A 22,134-nucleotide genomic window follows, 5' to 3' on the forward strand; every position below is an offset into this window, starting at 1 on the left:
AATTGCTCTCTCTGTGTAGAAATCAACCATTGAAAATAGCTCACAACGTTGTGAGCTTGGAGGTCTGCTATTTTCAATATTTTCACCAAAAGGCCCTTTTAGAAATTTCAACCCCTGCCTCCATTCTCTGCACGTCCCTGAAACGTGCGGAATGTTATTTACATAGATATAAAAAGCTAGATGCCTCATCCGCTGCTGCAACAACTGGAGGCCGGAGACTATGCTGCCAGTCAAAGTGACTACTGACCAATCACAGCGCGTCTTTTCCGGGACTTATCAATTCAATTCTACAGAGCTTTATTGGCATGTTTCCATCCAGTTCCGATGTTGCGCGGCTCAGCTGTTTTTAGAGGCTGCGTATGAAAAGACCCGCCCCACCTGCCTCTGATTGGCCTACCAACTTCCGTCTCTGTGACGCACGTGGAAGTGGGAAATGATGGCTCGCCGAGTCCCACAATGCAGGCATTGACACTAAGGCTTGCCCACCTGCCCCCGGCAGGTAAATAAAACCTTCGGGCAGGTGGAGTTTGCTTTTAGGTTGCCCGACCAGGCAAGTGCTTATTTGAGAAGAGACGCAACTGTCTGAAAAACATAAAACAAGATTTCTGTCTAAGCACCTGAACGTAGCCAGAGTGGTCTGACTTCTGGTCAGTGGAATAGTTTTCCTATAATGTGCTGTTTTCACTGTTGCTACACTTACAAACATAAAATAGGTGTAAACCCATAGTCATATTCAATCATAGCTATGTAGGTATTTGAATAATTCTTTTTTTATAGGTATGACAGTTTTTATCGCACAGCCCCAGAAAGTAAAACTAAATAAATGTTAAATTGAACGGTAATTCAAATTTGATCTATCATTTTATAATGGACAATTTACTTTTGGGGCAAGTGGGCATGACCTTTGGGCAAGTAGAACATGACCTGTACTTGCCCGATGGGCAAGTGCCTCTGAGACCTTAGTGTCAACCCCTGCACAATGCATATGCCCCAGAGCCGAAGGAGGCTTCTACCTTTCTATAGTTATTTAGATCTCATGCTGTTTACAGATGCTAGCTAGGTTCATTGTTTACCTGGTATCCTAGTTTCTCTTGATTTCTCTTGGGTCTGGGGACCCCCAGGGGTCCTTGAGGGGGCTCCAGGGGAGTCCCCAGCATAACTAATGAATATAGCATACCTGTTAACCAATTTAACCCTATATACATAGGCTATGATGTTGTATTTTCAATTGTTGTAAAAACATTTTCTTTTCATACATTTTTGAAACCTTTTAACAACACTAATCCTGTATGTGGGCACAAAACCTTTTCAGGTTTTTCCAGCCAAATATAGCGGGTCCTTGGCAAAATGTGAGAACCACTTGCGCTGAACGCCTAAAACCTTAAATTGCAGGGGCCTTGGATGTTAGTCTGTTAGCCTGTTCTTGAGAGACTACTATGTCAGTGGTTCTCAAACCATTTCATGTGAAGGACCCCCAAAATGATATTTATTTGGCCACGGACCCCCCATCTCAAAATATCTAGTTCCAGGGACCACCCAGGAACAAAATTTGAGTTACAAACGTTCGCTTTGAAAATACATACAGATTTGCACACATTTTCACAACTTTTTCAAAAAATAGCAGATCTACAAGCTCGCAGCGCGGCACTCAATAATTCAATAATTCTAGGCCTTTAAATTGCAGGGGCCTTGGATGTGGCCGAGTCCCGAGGGGAGGCCCTGGCGCTGGGGTTGTTGGAGGACCTGGTGGAGCCTGTGGTGGCGGCGGAGCCCCCCGGACCCCCGCTGTTGGAGGAGCTGCTCTCCTCGGACCCCCTGAACCTGGAGGTTTGCACCAGCATGCAGGCGGAGGAGGGGACGGAGCAGCAGCAGCTGCTGGCCCCCCCGGCCCCCTCCCTGCTCAGCACGTGTTCCCTGGGCCTCAGCCCCCCCTCCCCGCTGCCCTCCCGCGCCTCGCCCTGTCTGGCCAGCAGGGGGCTCCATCATCACCATCATCATCATCAGCAGCACTTTGACTTCACGTCGTCGTCCACAGTACGGTCACACGTTCAAGCACAACACCCCCCGACACTGCTGGCTCCAGGTATTGTTTTCAATGCAGTTAGTTCTATTCTAAGGCAGTGGTTCTCAACTTGTGGGTCGGGACCCCCCGGGGGGTCGCCAAATTATTTTGGGGGGTCCCCAGATGATTAACTTCATGTTCTCTCAACAGTAAACAAACCAACATAAAGTTTAATAACTTTTTAATAACTAAAATAACTAAACTTTTTAATACTTAAAATGACAAATAAAAAATTGGCCAAATTGTCAAAAATTAAAGGCAGAAATTGTGAAAATAGCCGATCTACGCGAGGCGCTGTGAGCATGTAGATTGGCTATTTTCACAATAGAACCGTGTTATACAAATTGTAATGCCTCAACTCTTAGTGCTCGTAGGGTGGGGGGGTCCCCAGTTAAAATATGATTATTTTGGGGGTCGCGGCCTGAAAAGGTTGAGAACCACTGTTCTAAGGAATACATTTAACATTATTCCAATAATTGACAAGTGCAGTGTTGAAAATGGCAGATCTACAATAGCCTCGCATAGCCAGACAATATCACTGCGTGGATATTAGTCTGGTTCTTCTCAGTGTCTTTTTTTTTTTTTTACAAAAAAAAGATTCAAATAGACTGGGGTGGTTACAAAAAGATTCAGACAGACTATTGGTTAAAAACCTACTTAAATCAGAGTAGCGCCAAAGTGATACAACCGACGTTTGCGTACTGGGCCCAGGTTGGTGTCAGTGTTATTATGATAACCCCAAGGGGTAGTTAAAAAAAAGATCTAATCCTTCAACAAAGTGCAAAGGTGATACACCCGCCCTACATTTTCATGCTGGGCCAGCCTGGTTGGTTTCTCACGACCTAAAGACCGCCGTACATTTGCATACTGAGCCCCTGGTTGGATCCTCACGACTTGTGAGCCGTGAAATGTTTGAATAACTGAGCGGGGCCAGACCAAATCTGCCGAGGGCAATTTGTCTTTGCAATGAGCAGATTCGTCTGGCTATGCGAGGCTATATCTACAAGACCACCACGTGTCCCATTGCAACACTGTGTGAACTTGTAGATCAGCTATGTTAGCTTTTAGACAATAACTAGAAAAGAAAATTTCTAAGAAATTTTAAGTGTGCCTGCAGCTCGCTAAGTCTGTGCAACCTTGTGTAGCGGTTGGTGTTAGCATTAGCGTTATTAACATTAGCATTTTTTTGCATAAACGTTAACATTATTGTTCTTCATATGACACCACCCACATGTCTGTACGACAAACGGTTCACGAGAAAACGGGTCACTTCCTGTTTGGTGAGGGGCACTTCCTGTTTGGCGAAATAGGCCCCAATTAAGTTTAAGGACTCTTAATCTTGTCATTTGACGCAACCCGCGTGTCTGTATGACAAACGGTTCACGAGATCAAGGGTCACTTCCTGTTTGGTGAGGGGCACTTCCTGTTTGGCGAAATAGGCCCCAATTAAGGTCATGGACGATTAATGAATTAAAGCTGCAAGCAGCGATGACCGGGCCCTCGCAGCTCTACCCACGTCACAAGGCCAGCAGCCAATCAGAAACCAAACAGGAAGTCAGCCATTTCGACTAATTAGTGGCGTTTTGGCGCATTTTTGGCCGTTATCACGGGTCGCACTTTAACAACAGTTTTGTGAGAAAAAAAAAGTTTTTTGAGAAAAAAAAAAGTTTTTTGAGAAAAAAACATTTTTTTGAGGAAAAAAAAAAATTTGAGAAAAAAAAAATTGAGAAAAAAACATGTGAGAAAAAAAAATTGAGAAAAAAAAATGTTGAGAAAAAAAAAGTTTTGAGAAAAAAAAATTTGAGAAAAAAAAATTTGAGAAAAAAGATTTTTTGAGAAAAAAACATTTTTGAGAAAAAAAAATTTGAGAAAAAAAAATTTGAGAAAAAAAAAATTTGAGAAAAAAAAATTTTTGAGAAAAAAAAAATTTGAGAAAAAAAAAATTATGACACCAGCCGCGAGTCTGTACGACAAACGGTTCATGAGTTAAGGCCCATTCCCACTGGGCCAGATAACAGATATCTGGAGATATTTCTCCAGATATTTCTCCATGCAAAGTGGATGGTAGATACAGATAAAAAAATGTTTTGCCACAGATAAAAGTATCTGTGGCAAATATCTGTGGTATATATATTTTTTATCTGTATCTACCATCCACTTTGAATGGAAAAATATCTGGAGAAATATCTCCAGATATCTGTTATCTGGCCCAGTGGGAATGGGCCTTTATAGAGGCACTTCCTGTTACAGAGGGGGCGGGGCTTAATCAATTACAGCTCATCCCTATTGGCCGGAAAAAGACCAAAGTTGTGTGTGCATTTTAAAGTTTAAATCACGTTGCTAGGCAAAAGTATGGCAGAGTTATGTGGCGCCAAAGTTTCTGGGTTTTTTTCGGAGTCCCCCATTCTAAGTCAATGGGGTTTTTGGGCGTCGTTTTTTGCGAATTACATCGCAATCGTATCGCGGATCGGAAAGAAAAGTAATAGCACACCATTCCCGGCCGAGCCGCACGTTTTGATGTGTATATTGCGGGGGTGGCGTAAATTGTGCGGCAGTTATTACGTGCCGAAATTTCCCCCATTCTAAGTGAATGGGGTTTTTTGGCGTCGTTTTTTGCGAATTACGTCGCAATGGTAACGCGGATCGGAAAGAAAAGTAATAGCACACCATTCCCGGCCGAGCCGCACGTTTTGATGTATATATTGCGGCGGTGGCGTAAATTGTGCGGCAGTTATTACGAGCAGAAATTTGCAAGAACATTACTTACTGACTGACTGACTGACTGACTTAAGTATGGCGGATTACAATAAGTGTTCTGCTATTGCATAGCAGGCACACTTAATGAATCCTCTGAATAGGGAGTGATCATTTGATCGATTATTTAATGAAATGATCAGATTATGTCTTCACGATCAATTAACCCATTTAGAATGGGTACACATTATTGTGTATCATTATTTTATGCTTTAACTATTGAAAAATAGCAGATATACAAGCTCACAGCGTGGCACCGAGTGCCGCGCTGCGAGCTTGTAGATCTGCTATTTTTTTTTTAAATCGTGAAAATTGACCCGATTCTATAAGTGTCTTTTGAATCCTTCTAAGGTGTTTTGAAAAACCTATGTTTCTGTGTCAGCAATCTGGCCAGCCATTGTCAAAGAAAAGGTCCTTTTCACTTAACTGGAGCTCAGTTAGTCTGTTCTTGAGAGACTACTATGTCAGTGGTTCTCAAACTTTTTCATGTGAAGGGCCTCCAAAATGATATTTATTTGGCCACGGACCCGCATCTCAAAATATTTAGTTCCGGGGACCCCCCAGAACCAAAATTTGAGTTACAAACGTTCGCTTTAAAAATACATATATTCAAAGATGTGCACACATTTTCATGACTTTTTCAAAAATAGCAGATCTACAAGCTCGCAGTGCGGCATTCGGTGCCGCGATGTGAGCTTGTATATCTGCTATTTTTCACTGGTTAAAGCATTCAATAATTCAAGGCCTAAATGGGTTAAATGGATCAGTTGGATTTTCAACTTGTTGACCGCTCCTTTAAATCCAGGCAACGTCTCCCCCCGCCCGCCCGCCCCCTCCACCTCCTCCTCCTCTCCTCCGCGGCCCGCGCGGCTCCGCTGCGTCAAGGTGGACTCGCCGGGCAAGCGGTCGGAGGTCATCTGCAAGAGCGAGGCCAGGAGCATCACCAAGATGGCCAACCAGGCCTGCCAGGAGGCGGAGCCTCTGGGAACGCTCAGCCACGCCCACTTCCTGGCCACGCTCTCCACCGCCAGGTACGGCCGTCATGAACACTGTTCAAATTGTCTTTTCACTAAAATTCCATTTTAGTTTCAGATATATATTAGTCACCTGAAATGTTTGTCTGATTTTAACTCATTTACCGTCTTTAAAAACATCGACTGAAGGGGTTAACTGCCACGTTGTCCTTACCTTTTAGCGTGGGCGCGTGAGAGGAACATTAGGGATTTTCTCACGGTTGAGGCGGTAAATTAGTTAAATCTACAGTTGATCTAGTCAACAAAAATGTATTTTGGCGGGGCTTGATGGCGCCATAATACCTGATTTAACACTTTGTTGCATGCTGAAAATAGCCGATCTAAAAGCTTACGACACGTTGTGAGCTTGTAGATCTGCTATTTTCAGATCACAACACCCGAGCGCAACCAAACATAAGATGACTTGTCTTTTAGTTCCACTGGATCTTTTCTCCACTAGTCTGTAACCTTTTAGTGTAGACACAATTGTCAATATATTTGGTCTTATATTTAGTCATCATAGCTTAGTATTTGTTTGGTTTTCATTAAGTTTCTGTCAGTGAAAAAAGGTAGTAGACGAAATGAAAATGTCATAGTTTTAATCTTGGAAAGGGTTGTCACACCAAATTCTGGGCCCTGGGTACAAGGATTCACTGCGGGCCCCCCATGAATGTTATTCATTGGAGGAGGGGGTTTAACCCATTTAGACTGGGAACGCATTATTTTGTGCTTTAACTATTGAAAAATTGCAGATCTACAAGCTCACAGCGCGCTGCAAGCTTGTAGATCGTGAAAAGGTTTTTTGAAAAACCTATATTTCTATGTCAGTGGTGCTCAAACCTTTACATGTAAAGGACCGCCAAAATGTTATGTATTTGGTTCCAGGGACCCCCCAGAAGCAAAATTTTAGTTACAAATGTTCATATACATATATTGAAAGATTTGCACACATTTTCATGACTTTTCAAAAATAGCACATCTACAAGCTCGGAGTGAGCTTGTATATCTGCTATTTTTCAATAGTTAAAGCATTAAATAATCCTAGGTGTAAATGGATTAATGTTATAAATGAACAGTGATAGTTTTAATGTTATAAATGAACAGTGATAGTTTTAATGTTATAAATGAACAGTGATAGTTTTAATGTTATAAATGAACAGTGATAGTTTTAATGTTATAAATGAACAGTGATAGTTTTAATGTTATAAATGAACAGTGGTTGTTTTAATGTTATAAATGAACAGTGATTGTATGTCATGGCCGTATGGCAGGCCTGCCACCCCCAGGGCTGCAGGCGGGGCTGGTAGCAGCAGCAGGGAGGAAGGCCTCCGGCTGGGCCTGGCGCTGCCCACTGCCAGTGCCTCTGGACCGGGCCTCCTGGGCCCCTCCATGCACCTCCTCCAGGAGGACCTCATCCTGCACCGCGGAGCCAACGCTTACATGGTGAGCCTCAGTGGTGTGAAGTTACTAAGTACATTTAATTACCGTATGCAAACTTAATCTAATTGAGTTCCATTGTACGGTGAAACAAGTCTCAGTCAATCATTTAGCACATACAGATCCTTCTCGAAAAATTAGAATATTGTGTGAAAAAGCATTGCAGATGCCCTAGCACCCCAAATCATAACCGACTTCGGAAACTTCCCACTGGACTTCAAACAACTCTGACTTCAGAAGGTTGACATTTCTCTATTATAAATCCTTGTTTTGAGTGGTCTCGTGTAATATTGTAATATTTTGAAATATGGACTTTTGATATTCATGAGCTTTATGCCAAAAAAAATGAAATTTTATGTATCTAGAATATATGAAAGTTTCAAGAAATGTATGAAAGTTTCAAGAAAATTTACTTTTACACAATATTCTAATTTTTCGAGAAGGATCTGTACTGTAACACAGCATAAGATCACAAAACTCAGTATTCCTTGTATTTATTTAATTATTTTTAAATACAAAATGTCAACGTGCTGTGCTTCCACTCCGGTTGTATAGCTAAATCAACATTAAGTTGACATTTTTCTTCAAAAAATTAAAATAACAAAATAAAAGTGTAAACGTTGTGTCCTGTTGTGTTGTCAGGCCTCCAACAGTCTGGGATCAGCCGGAGGACCGTCCACTTCAATAAGGAGACTGGGTAAGTCCCCATTTTCACTGTAGGGACAGCCCAGAACTACAACCAGAACTTTCCAGAACCAAGAACTTTCAAGAACCCGTGAAGTTCCGGGACCAAGTTCTGCTTACGTTTCCATATAACCAGAACTAATCGGGAAGGTCCCAAAAAAGGAGCAGTAGCGCTGCTGGCCCCGCCCATAGGTTCCCAGAACTAAAGTTTAGTTCTACCTCAGGAGCAGGAACTAAAAAAGGTTACAAGAACCTTGTCTGGAACCAGGCCGTACGCTATGGAAACAAAACCAGAACCAAAAAAATAGGTTCAGGTTCCTGAAAGTTCTTGTTCCTCCTTGCTGTGGAAAACGGCCTATAGACATCAAAGTGGGCTTGAGCCCCTGCCCTTTTAGCCGTCTGTAAAAAGTGCCCTCTCCAGACCATGGATGCAGTTTTTACTATGGTGAAAGAAATGCAAATGCCCCCTCTTTCCATGCCATACCTGAAGGCAGCATTCGAGAGAATTCCCTTGTCCAAACTCTCCTGAACTCTAATGCAGCATCTTATGTTGAAAGAATTGCTCTCTCTGTGTCGAAATCCATGCCGTTAAGCCACGTCTCCAGTATTGACTTGATGATGCTTAGTTCAGTGTGGTACGCAAGCACCGAAAATAGCCGACCTCCAAGATCACAACGCGTCGCGCTGCGATGCATTGTGAGCTTGGAGGTCGGCTATTTTCGATACTTTCACTAAAAGTCCCTTTTAGAAATTTCAGCCCCTGCCTCTCGAACATTCTCTGCACGTCCATGCTAGTGCTACTAAGACACACACACACACACACACACACACACACTAGGGCATTCACCGAATATTCGAATATTCGAATATCAAAACACTATTCGATTACTATAAACACTATTCGAAAAATCGCCGAAATTAATTTTAATATTATTTTCATTTTTTTTTTTGTTTCGTGACAAACAATATTTCTACAGTAGACATGCAGCTGTGAGCTCTGGTGTTAGTATTTCTCCTAATCCATTCATGTTTGATTGTTGTCAAATCCAACCACACTGTAGTGGCTAGCTTATGTGATTGATGTGCCGACTGCCGACATACACTGCTGGCCCGTCACTATAGATGACAGTCACTCAGTGTAGGAGGGGAGGGGAGGGGCTCTCCAGAACAAGCAAGCTCTGCTCGTTGCTGACAAAAGTGTGTAATTCTTTAGGCTACTTTACTTTATTGCTGCTGAGTTACGTTCCTCTTGCCGAGTATATCCAGTTTAGAGTAAGTAAGTAAGTAAATTTTATTTATATAGCACCTTTTACAGAGAGATCTCACAAAGTGCTTTACAGGCATTAAAAGAGAAAACAATAAAAACAAGGCAAAAGGCTATACAGTTAGTTACTAGGAAATACAAAATTAAAATCAAATACCAACAACAAAAGCCTGTTCAAATAGTAGTGTTTTGAGGTTGCTTTTAAAAATACCAACAGAGGCTGCGAATCTCAAGGTTTGTGGAAGAGCATTCCAAAGTTTGGGTGCCACAGCTTGAAAAGCCTTGTCACCTTTGGTTTTTAAGTGAGTCTTTGGAACCTTTAACAGACCCTGCTCAGCGGACCTTAGGACCCTTTCAGGCTCATAGCGTTCAACCAGATCTTTTATATAGCTTGGAGCCTGTCCATGCAGAGCCCTATATGTGAGCACCAGGACTTTAAACTGGACCCTGAAATGTACAGGGAGCCAGTGCAAGGCGGACAGAACTGGGGTGATGTGGCACCTTCTACTGGACCTGGTGAGCAGTCTGGCAGCAGCATTTTGAATTAGTTGTAGGCGGTCCATGGAGGTTTTACTGAGGCAGGTGAAAAGTGAGTTACAATAGTCTAGCCGAGATGAGACAAAAGCATGAATTATCATTTCCAGTTCTGGGTACGAGACAATTGATCTGAGTTTAGCGATGTTTCTAAGGTGGAAAAAACATGACCGGGTTATTGAACGGATATGGGTGTCGAGGTGCATGGACTGATTAAAATTAACACCAAGGTTTCTAAGATTGGGGCGGACATTGTCTTTGAGGGGGCCGATACTGTCGATTATAGTGGGAATAGTGCTTTCTGGAGCAACAATAAGCACCTCTGTCTTGGCCTCGTTTAACTGGAGGAAATTCTCTGATAACCAGGCCTTAATGGCTGACAAACATTCATGTAAAATATTAAAATTAAAAACATCAGGGCTCTTAGAGTTAAAAGAATAATAAAGCTGAATATCGTCTGCATAAAAGTGATAAGACATACCATTAAAAGTGCTGATAAGGTGACCTAGTGGTAACATGTAAAGTGCAAATAAGGTTGGTCCCAGGACTGAGCCTTGGGGGACCCCGTAGGAGAGGGGAGCAGAGGTTGACACATGTGTGCCAACAGCTACTGAGAAACTCCTGTCCTTAAGGTAAGAGGAGAACCAGTTAAGGGCACTCCCTGTGATTCCCACACGGTTTCTAAGCCTATTTATTAACACCGAGTGGTCCAGCGTGTCAAAAGCTGCACTCATATCCAACAGCACCAGAATTGTTCCTCTGCCTACATCCGATGACATCATTAAATCACTTGATACTCTTAAAAGTGCTGTCTCAGTTGAATGCATTTGTCTAAAACCTGACTGGAACTTATCTAAAATACTGTGGTCATTTAAAACGGTTAAAAGTTGATTTGCAACGATTTTCTCTAAAATCTTGGATATGAAAGGGAGCTTGGAGATCGGACGATAATTGCTGGGGGATTCAGGATCTAAACCAGGTTTCTTTAAAAGCGGATGTACAGTGGCGGTTTTAAAATAGGAGGGGACATGACCAGAGACTAAGGAGAGGTTTAAAATGTTGAGCAGAGATGGGCCTATAGTGGTGAGAACATCTTTTAAAATAGTAGTTGGAATTACATCTAGTGGGCTAGAGGAGGTTTTCATGCTAGTGACAAGTTCTGTTAATTGAATAATTGAAATTGGAGCAAAGGAGTCCAGGATGGACTGATGGTCAAGAGCTAGAATAGGAGTGGGAGGGGAGGGGATGATGCTTGCCCTAATACTAACAACTTTGTTCACAAAGAACATGAGGAAGTTATTGCATTCATTAACCGAAAAAACAGGGGGGGCGGGTGTTTGTGGACTTACAATGCTATTGATTGTGTCAAAGAGTACTTTGGGATTTCGCCTGCTAGAGGTAATTAATTTGGCGAAATAGGCAGCTCTTGCCTCCTTGACCATGGAGTTAAAATCATTAAAAAGAGATTTAAGATGTAGACGGTGGATCTCGAGATTAGAGGATTTCCACCGGCGCTCAACGCTTCTACACTTTCTGCGGAGACTACGAATGTCATCGTTTAACCATGGAGCTTTATTTAAAGTGCGGACAGTGCAAGATTTAAAAGGAGCGACTACATCTAAAATAGCTGAGCAGTGGGAGTTAAAACTATGAACTAAAAAATCTATATTTCCATTGTCATTGGGAGGCATTGTCAGACTGTTAAAAGCAGCTGAGAATTTTTGGGCTGACAAGCCATTTATCATACGCGATTTTTTAACTCGCGTTCCGGCCACAGTGTCAGGATTAAAAGATATATTAAAAACTAGGGCTTTATGGTCAGTCGTGGTCATGTCTTTTGCAACAATATTGTCCACTGCTAAACCAAAGCTAAAAACAAGATCCAGAGTGTTGCCCTTATTGTGTGTGGCACCTGAGACATGTTGTATAAGATTAAAAGATTCTGTAATACTGATAAAATTCATTGCAGCGCTGTCTGTGCTCTTATTAATGTGAAAATTAAAATCACCAAGTAAAATAAATCTCTCAAAACTAATGATGGTGGTTAAAAGGTCACTAAAATCAGATAAAAAAGAGCTGCTAAAACCAGGGGGCCGATAAATTAAAATACAATAAAAAGGGTTTGTGCGCCCTACCTTAGTAATTAAAAGTTCAAAGGAGCTATAAGAACCGGCATTTACCATCCTAGAAGGGAAACAGTCTCTGTATATGAGTGCCAGGCCGCCACCTGTATTTGACCCGGCTGGCCTGGAAACACAAGTGAATGAGCACTTCGGTGGGCACAGTTCAATTAGTGACATGTACTCGTCTGACATTTGCCATGTTTCAGTGATACAGAAGATGTCCAGTTTATTTGCTGTGAAAAAGTCATTTAGGAGGAATGATGACTGGGTGATAGAGCGGGCATTTAACAATGTCATTTTGATGGTGTTGGGAATCAGGGGGTCTGAGAGTGAAAGTGGTTGGTGGGATGGGGTGAGTGGGGTGATATTTCCAAGATTTGCTCTTCTGGTGTTGGGCTGGGATCCAGTAGTGGCTGATGGTCTATGAGAAATAATTACAGGAATTGGTATATAATCTTGGTAAATGGTTGGGGGGGGATTACGTTTTGGCTGGCGTCATTCTGTTGCAAGATAGTGGGAGATGTTACTTGCCATGATTTTTTTGCCACTCTGGTTGAGGTGTACTAAATCCTGGTAAAGTGATGGGATTTTCCAAAAGTGGTCAAAATTACTAATATAGCCATACCCGCAGGCTTGGCAGAAAATTTGCAGCCAGTTGTCGATGCCATAAATGCGACTGAACATTTCAGGGCCACGGTGGAGGGAAGGGATTAGGCCCAGAAAAATAACAGATTTATTTAGGTTTTCAACTGTATTTGCCAGGACTTCGTAGTCTGACCTCATTTTTGATGCTTGTTTATGCCTAATATCGTTGAAACCTACATTAAAAATCACTGTGTGGGCAGAGGGGTGACGTTGGAGAATGATAGGAATGTGGGGAACTAGGTCGATAATTTTGGCACCAGAGAATGAATAGGTGATACAATTGGGAACTGAAACTTCACGGATTATCGAGTCTCCTAATACAATGTAATCTGGTGAAGAAGTGAAGGGGAGGTCCTTGTTGATCGAGATCGATGCTGCCGATCTAGTGTGTAGTGACAGGGTGTTGGACACAGCTGGAGGACACCCTTCTCTTTACAGTAGCTCTTTCGGACCGCGCTTCACTGCAACCACGTTGATGTCATGCTTCATATTCAAATGTATCTCCTTTTTAAACCATAAAAGTACTTAAGCGTCCGCCGTTTTATTTATGATAACGGGTCGAGAGTTTCGCGACACGGATTGGAGTGGAATTGATGATCTTGTAAAGCTTGTGTTACATACTGTATACTTCTATACTATAGCATGTGATGTAATGTAATCATAACCCATCTTAGCCTTGTCTGTTGTACTGGTCGAGACTCGAGTCACACCAGCCTTCATTAACATTGGAATGAGTCTCGGTACATATTAATGGCCTGCTAAGTAGCGGAGGTGTCAACGACATGCGTGTGAAGTCATTAACATAGCGTTCATCCCATCAAACAATCACTATAATGCCTGGATCCCGAGGCTAAACAATTCACAATAGCCTACAACACTGCTTGTAACGAACAAGGATGGACAGTATAAATGTGGTTGTTGAAGATAGATAGGATAGGCTTGAACAGTTATTTTCGGAGTTTTCCTAGTAAAATGAACTCGTTTTTCGTCGCAAGTTTCATCAGCATGTTTATGCTATGTTCAGTCGTATGCTATGTTCAGTCGTAAGACAGTGCAGCGTGTCAAAAATAGCAGATGTACAAGCTCACAACGCGTCTATCCGCGACGCATTGTGCATTGTAGGTCTGTTCCAAAGGGTCCGTTCTCTCTCTGCTGCTTGAGTTCTGCATCCACCAGTGAAAACCTCTCACAGCCAATCGATGGCTGTTATTTCACGAACAGAGGTTAACCCGTTAATTGCTGGTTGTTTTTAAGGCTCGCAAAGGAGCGTTTTAATGATTTATTAGATTACAAAAATACCCGTTGAATTCCGAATATTCGAATACTTTGAGGTCGAATAATTCGAATTCTAAAAATCACTATTCGTGAATGCCCTAACACACACACACACACACACACACACACACACACACACACACACACACACGATGAGCATGCAGAGCCAGAGAAATATAAGATGGATTTCTGGACAAAAGTCAGTTAGTATTGGGCTCTTCCTCTTCCAGTCTCTCGCCGGATTTGGCTCGATTTTCGTTCCAGAAAACAGTATGAATACTGTATGGTGGATACAGTATGTCGTATTTGAGGGGAATTAACAAGGGAAGACAAGCGGTTGATACCAAGCCAGTCCATAACCAAGCAAGCAGTACAGAGTTGAGTGCCAACCCAAGGCTGCTAACATTTGTTGCACTACTTTGCAATTACCAGGAGGAGGTGCTGGTGTTGATGAGGTTCCATAAACACAGCCAAGTAAAGTAGTGATGATAGCATGGGCAGTGGCTGAACTGTGTTCTGTTTGGTTTGTTATTCAGAACGATACATTCCTTAGGGCCATGAAACAGAAAATCACTTTTTCTATAAATATATATTATATCAATGAGTCACTTGTGATAGGAAGCAGTGATATGGCTCAATTTGCCCATAGGCTTGGGGATTCAGAGCTTTCTGCTGTCTCTGTAGCCATTTCTGTGTACTTCCAGTTTCTAGGTCGAAAATAAATATTTCGCGACACTCATTAAATATTAGCTCACACTGTTCTATTGTGCAATGTGACGTAGGCATATCTAATTAATATTAACGTTTGTTTAATATAGAGTTGTATCAAGGGGGGGGGGGGGCGTGGTTCCATTCTGCCCTCGTTGTGGCGTCTCGTGTTGTTCAGAGCATAGACTGTAGGGCTGTCGCAGTGGGGCACTTGTTGATTAGATTCGGCAACTCCATGTTCTATAACCAGTTAAAATGTGCAAGTATTTTACAAACAAGCTGTCTGAGCTTTTATCCATGGACACACTTTCTCCAGCTCTGGACTGTTTACCATGGAACCGAAGAAGAAGGGACAGCTATCGCCGATAGCTATTTTCTGCTGTGTGTGTGTGTGTGTGTGTGTGTGTGTGTGTGTGTGTGTGTGTGTGTGTGTGTGTGTGTGTGTGTGTGTGTGTGTGTGTGTGTGTGTGTGTGTGTGTGTGTGTGTGTGTGTGTGTGTGTGTGTGTGTGTGTGTGCGTCGTGACAGTGCGCGCGCACACACACAACGTCCACACACGAAAAATAGCAGATCTACAAGCTCACAACGCGAATGTGAGCTTGTATATCGGCTATGTAGCCGAGCTAAATAGCCGTAGAGCCGAAACCAACGTGTTTACATGAGAAGCTGCTGCTGCTACGGCTATTAGCTCGGCTACATAGCTGATATACAAGCTCACAATGCGTCACTTTCGCGACGCGTTGTGAGCTTGTAGATCTGCTATTTTTCGTGTGTGGACGTTGTGTGTGTGTGCGCGCACTGTCACGACGCACGCACGCGCGTGTGCACACACACACACACACACACACACACACACACACAGTAAATAGCTATCGGCGATAGCTTAGCGTCCCTTCGGTTCCGTGGTAAACAGTCCAGAGCTGGAGAAAGTGTGTCCATGGATAAAAGCTCAGACAGCTTGTTTGTAAAATACTTGCCCATTTTAACTGGTTATAGAACATGGAGTTACCGAATCTTTATACTTTTTACACCTCCAATGGCTGGTTTAAAAAAAAAATCCGAAACGGAAACAGCAACACTGCTTAGCTCTGTCTCTCTGATAGTTCTAACACAATGATGTGCACGCATTACTCCGCCCCCTCCCCCCACAACAGCAGATAACCACGCCTACATTTCAGATTTCTTTTCATGTTCTGAAATCCCATAAAACAAATAAAGAGGCGGGGTTTCTTATCCCTTTAAGTCACAACATCCTACTGTCCCTTCAGTGTGGATGTACTTGGCTCAAATAGGTTTATTGTTTGTATTGGCAGAGAAGGAAGGAGTCTTATCACCTTTTCAATGCGCTCCAGTGGTTTTCAACCAGTGGTCCCTGAGGGGTTTCCAGGCGGTCCCCAGCTAAATGATGGAGAGTCTGTAACCAAATGGAACCTTATAGATCTTGAACTCCTGGGAATGTAAAATGCTTTCATTTTACACTTGAGTTAAATTATTGTTAAACATCTGCATTAATTTACAAGAAGTCTACACAATTACAGAAAGTAGAAGAATTGTTATTTTTATCAATGTTTGTCTGTTATCTCTCCTATGGCACCCACATCAATACATCATGGAATAGTGGACACGATCTTATCCAGCAATAACAAAATATGAAACGTTTTGGGTCTGAGAGGCAAAATCTCATCAAATGGAGGTCCGCGGCTCAAATGGCAAATAGATAATGGACCTTGAAATAAAAAGGGTTGAAAACCACTGCGCCTGGGAGATGGATTGCAGAGGCGCAACACCTCACCTACCTTCAGCTCCCAGTACTTGCTGGTCACCCAAGTCGTGACTTAATCCCACTTGTGTTGGGGATATGCCCAAGATCTAACTCAGAACCTTGTGGGCCTAAGGCAAACTGAACTACAGGACAGGACATATCCCAGGATCCAAAAGTAGTGGTTCCTTTCACTCTCATTGCAAGGCAATAAAAGTCTCTCAAAATGAGGCTTTCAACGCTAACCGGATGCAAACAAAGTGGATTGGCCAATTTATAAAAGTCTCTAGAGAACTATCTAACTACAAAGTAAGATATTCTTGATTGTCATGGTAGTAGAACCAGTGCCCAGGTAGCTAGCTACAGTACATCAACCTTGGTTCTACCAAAGTTGAACATTACATAAGTACTAGCAGATGACTAGCAGTTTTCTTGCCTTGAGGCCTTTTGAGAAGAATGAATGCCTTCAGTATTCCACGAGTTCAGACTTTTATGAGCTGGAAATGCATTTTCTGAGAAAAAGGACGACAGTTGACCAGGGGTTAGCAGCGCCAGAGTGCACGCACATCACTACAGCTGCTCTGACTTGAGGACACTGTGCTCACTGAAGGGAAGCAATGCTTGTTTTATGAGGAGATCAGTCTTGGTGGTATTTTGACTGTTTTAGTCCAGGGGTCTTCAATGTTTTCAGGCCAAGGAACCCTTAGTTGAGAGAGAGATGAAGCAGGGACCCCCACAACCTGTTTATAGATTCCATATAGTTTAATTGTTTGACAGCACAGTCATCAGCGTATTTTGGATTCATGTCAATTTGTGTCTTTGAACCGTAAATACATAATAAACTTGACCTTTCACTCTCTACTTAGTGTGCTCTTTTTTCCCCTTTACACCAAACCTCTTTAGCAGATGTACAAGCTCACAACGCCTCGCAGCGCGAGGCGTTGTGAGCTTGTAGATCTGCTATTTTTGGCTAAAGTTCTCAGAATATGGACACTACAGGGTTCAAGTGGTTAATATAAAAAAGTAGAAAAAAGTTTCTATCACACAAAGATTTGGAGGACCCCCTGAAGTAACTCTCCTCCCTAGGGGTCCCAGACCCCCTGTTGAAGACCCTTGTTTTAGTCAACTAAATATAAGATTTTAGTTTACTAAATTTTCAGTTTATTTCTGTCGACAGTAATGTATTTTGGCGGGCCTTGATGGCATCTTAAAGACCTGATTTTACTCTTGGTTGCATGCTGAAATTGGCCAATCTACGCGTCGCAGCGCGACGTGTTGTGAGCTTGTAGATTAGTGCAACACCAAATGTAAAATGATATTTAAGGCTACTGTCTCTCTTTTTCACTTGTCCCTCCCTAACATTTTAGTCTAGTTTTTATTTGTTGATGAAATTGTTGATATATTTCGTTTTAGTCATCATAGCTTAGTTTTTATTTACACTGCTCCAAAAAATAAAGGGAACACCCAAAAAACCCAACATAGACCTGCCAGTCCTACTGTATGTGTTCTCTGGCAAATGTCAATCGGGCTGCACGGTGTTGGGCTGTGAGCACAGGCCCCACTTGTGGACGTCGGGCCCTCATACCACCATCATGGAGTCTGTTTCTCACAGTTTGAGCAGAAACATTCACATTAGTGGCCTGCTGAAGGTCGTTTTGTAGGGCTCTGGCAGTGCTCCTCCTGTTCCTCCTTGCACAAAGGACCAGATAGCGGTCCTGCGGCTGGGTTGTTGTCCTCCTACGGCCCCCTCCACGTCTCCTGGTGTACTGGCCTGTCTCCTGGTATCGCCTCCATGCTCTGGACACTGTGCTGGGAGACACAGCAAACCTTCTTGCCACAGTGCGCATTGATGTGCCATCCTGGATGAGCAGCACTACCTGAGCAACTTCTGTGGGTTGCAGATACCGCCTCATGCTACCTCTAGTGGTCAGGGCACTGGCAAAATCCAAAACTAACCAAAAATCTGCCAGAAAGGATGAGGACAGGCAAATGGTCTGTGGCCACCACCTGCAAAACTATTCCTTTTTTAGGGGTTGTCTTGCAAATTGCCTCATTTTCACCTGTTGTCTTTTCCATTTGCACAACAGCAGATGAAACTGATTCATAATCAGTGTTGCTTCCTAACTGGCCAGGTTGATATCCCAAAAGTGTGATTGACTTGGAGTTACATTGCAATGATTATGCATTCCCTTTATTTTTTTGAGCAGTGTAGTTTTCTTCAGTGAAAAATGGTAGTTGACGAACATTCGTTTAGTCGGCGAAATTATCACTGATGAGCCCTAACAGCAGCTCCTCCAAGGTTTTTAAACCTTTAAAGTGATGATAAAACGTTTGCAGAAGACATCACACTCTAAAGCTTAATTAGACACTCTTCCCGTTAAAGCTTAATTAGAATCATCTTTATTGTCACTTCACAGGTTTACAGGTGTAAAAAATGTCTGTGTGGAATTAGTTTTCTCGTATGGGCCCCCATCATTTTGTAGATTTTGTGAGAATAGAGAATAGTTTTTTTTTTCAGTACCAAGTAAAGGTACTCAAGTCTGTTTAAAACATAGCAGATCTACAAGCTTCTAAATCAGCCATTGTTGCAATATCTGATGCATAAAATTGGGCTTAAGGTGGTTAATGTACGTATATATTGAGATAATAATCTAAATCTGCAAAGTATTGAAAAATTTAAATCCTCAAGTAAAGTTAATATAGCCTCCAAAAGTGTGCTTGAGTACAGTACTCGAATAAATGTTCTGGTGTTCCAGATCGCCGCGGCGTAGCGAGAGGCTGACGTGAACTACTGTCGTAATGACTTTTACAAAATGAGTTGTGTGTTTTATGAGCCGTGAACATAATGATCGCACGCGGAGCTACGCCCCAAAAATTGTTTTCTTTAAGACTCTTTCAAATGGAACCCAAATGGCCATCAAGTCAGCCATTTGTGAGATATCAGCGGCATGTAAGATTTATTGCCTCGGTCACAGTTTTGTCATTCTGTGTCTGTGTGTTTGTAAATGAAACCTTGTTTTTATTTTCCTTCTGTGCTTGCATGCAGGCACTCCAACCTACCACCTACCTCCAGTCAAGGCTCCCGTGGGCGGAAAGAAGAAGAGCTCAAAGCATTGCTTCCTCTGTGGCAAAAAGACGGGCCTGGCCACCAGCTACGAGTGCAGGTACCTCACTTACGTTCAGGGAAAAGATTTATACAGGGTTCCCACGGTCATGAAATTCCTGGAAATATTTTGAAATTAGAAAAATATTTTTCCAGTAGTGGAAAAGTTTTGGAATTCATCAAGGGTCCTGGAAGGTCCTGGAAAGAATAGCTCTGCATTGTCTTTGGCTATTGATTTTGTTAATACCTCTGAAATGACAAATTAAACATTGGCCAAATTGTCAAATATTAGAGGTAGAAATTGTGAAAATAGCCGATCTACATGCTCACAATGCCTCGCGTTGCGAGGCGTTGTGAGCATGTAGATCGGCTATTTTCACAATAAAACCGTGTTATACAAAATTCCTCAACTCTTAGTGCTCGTCAGGGTGCCGTGGTCCCCAGTTCAAATTTGATTATTTCGGGGGTCTCGGCCTGAAAAGGTTGAACCACTGGCATACACTACCTGTCTTTGGGCATTGCACATAGGAGTAAGCGACTCGTTATTGAGCTGAATTATTGTTATATAGTCCTGGAAATTGGGTTCAATATTCTGGAAAAGTTTTGGAAAAGTTTTGGAAATTAATTGGTAAAAATGTGTGGTAACCCTGTTTATAACGCTAGGGCAGTCATGATTATGACATTTTACATGGCGATTAATTGTCACTCAATCGATTAACAATTTCATTGTGTTTTTGTCGTTGGCAATTACATCTCCGTTTGCCTTGTAGGCTTTGAAGTTGCACACGGCACGTCGGCACATATGACACGTAATCTAAATATACAAAGAAATGATTTACATATTTGACAACTTTATCTACAACTTTCCAACACCCCATCGTGCATTGCGCAGAAGGTGTGTGGCAGTTTCCGGCGCCGCAGCCGAGTGTGATCTACAAGCTCATAACGGTTGCATCTGCGACACGACGTGAGCTTGTATGTCTGCTGTTAACCAGAAGTGTCCCGCAGATAATTCTAAAGTAAATTCTCATGGAAACAGGTGGATACTTAAAAAAGAACATTGATAGTGGAAATAGCCGATCTACAAGCTTGCGACGCATTTTGAGTTTGTAGATCTGCTATTTCCACTATTTTTAAACATTTTTCAACATGGAAACGATTATGACAAAATAATTGCGATTATGTCAAATAATTGCTATTAGAGGATTATGTAATTGTGACATGGCCTCTACAACACAACTCAAATTGAAGAATGATTTCCCACTCATCATCATCATCATCATTATCACTAGAAAGATGGAATTCTGGGAAATTGCAAGTATGGTTGCCGTTTTTGACCTTTTGACCCTCATTACTTGCACTGTAGCATATTTCGTTGTGTTCTTTTTCAATCTACATCAAATCCCCCCCAAAACCGATGATCTCTACAAGCTCACAACGTGTCGACACGCAAGCTTGTAGATCTGCCATCAGAATAGGATTGGCTACTGGGGTCTGCTCTTTTTCCCCTCTACACCAAACCTCTTTGCCAAAAATAGCCAATCTACAAGCTCACAACGCCTTGCGCTCTGCGAGGCGTTGTGAGCTTGTAGATCTGCTATTTTTGGCTAAAGTTCTCAGAATAAGGACACTAGGGTTGAAGTTGTTAATATAAAAAAGACCCCTGCTGTAGTAACAATGTCAATTAGGGGTGCCGTGGATGAAAACAATATTCACAGGGGTGCCCTGAGCCAAAAATGTTTGTGAACCACTGGTAAAGAGGGCAAAAAGAAGTCTAGAGCCCTGGGGGACATGGGTCAATGAAGTGTGTAGAGTTTTAAGTGGTTGAAGGCACATTGAGTATTATTCTGCAGCTTGTTGGTTGTAAGCATGACTCATAAAGTCCAACAGAAAGCAGGCCAAGTTGGCCTCAATTCTTTATTCCCATTCTGTCCTTCAATTCCTGCCAACAGGGAAAAGCCAAGCCCATAATCGCTCACGTTCTGGAGAGTGAGCTTGTAGATCGGCTCTTTTCAGCACGCAACCAAGTGTAAAATCAGCCGTTACAATGTCATCAAGGCCTGCCAAAATACATTTCAGTTGACTAAATCAACTGTAGATTTAGTCGCCTAAAATCTTATGATATTTAGTCAACTAAAATTAGACTAAAACTAAAACCTTTCAGTGTTGTCAAAAACAACACTGCATCGCACTTCCGGAGCGTCTTTTGGAACCCATGGGGAGCGTCATGGCCGGCGGTCACGCGTTTCCCTTCCCGTCCTTCAGAAAGAGCTTCCTCGCTTTGTAGGCACTGCCCTCTGTGGACGTGACATTTTCCTGTGTCATTGTGTTCAAACAGCTGTCTTGTCTTCATAAAGTATGAATCTGGTTGATATGATGGCAGCCTTTGACCATATATGGTTATGGCCAATGTTTTCCTGTAGTAATGCAGGGGATTGTCAAAATAGCCGGACAGGATATTTGGCAGTGACAACACAGAAGTGTGTGTGGGTGGGGGGGGGAATTAATTATCATAACGACAAAAATGGGCAGAAAAATGGGCAAAAAGATTTATTGGCTACTCTAAATTTGATTTATTTATTCATTGACCTTCCATCCAGCTTCAACCGCTTATCCGGAATCGGGTCGCGTGGGTTAACAGGTCCAACTGAGACTTCCAGATTTCCTTATCGCGAGCAACTTCCTCCACACCCTCAGGGAGTATACCGAGGCATTCCCAAGCCAGTTTGGAGATATAGTCATTCCATCTGGTCTTTGGTTTGCCACGGGGTCTC

The 22,134-nt window shown here is 42.4% G+C and overlaps 1 protein-coding gene across 1 annotated transcript in view; it reads left to right on the forward strand.

Annotated features, from left to right (window-relative positions):
- Window positions 1-22,134, forward strand: part of zfand4 (zinc finger, AN1-type domain 4) — a 42,598-nt gene that overhangs the window by 15,714 nt on the left and 4,750 nt on the right. The window contains exons 8-12 of the mRNA XM_080740384.1: window positions 1,685-2,083; window positions 5,622-5,847; window positions 7,101-7,272; window positions 7,909-7,963; window positions 19,304-19,421. Of these exons, the coding sequence (XP_080596510.1) occupies window positions 1,685-2,083; window positions 5,622-5,847; window positions 7,101-7,272; window positions 7,909-7,963; window positions 19,304-19,421 (970 nt within the window). The remainder of the gene's footprint in view (window positions 1-1,684; window positions 2,084-5,621; window positions 5,848-7,100; window positions 7,273-7,908; window positions 7,964-19,303; window positions 19,422-22,134) is intronic.

This window comes from Nannobrachium achirus (genome assembly GCF_963921795.1).
Source record: "Nannobrachium achirus genome assembly, chromosome: 13".
NCBI classification, from domain to species: domain Eukaryota; kingdom Metazoa; phylum Chordata; class Actinopteri; order Myctophiformes; family Myctophidae; genus Nannobrachium; species Nannobrachium achirus.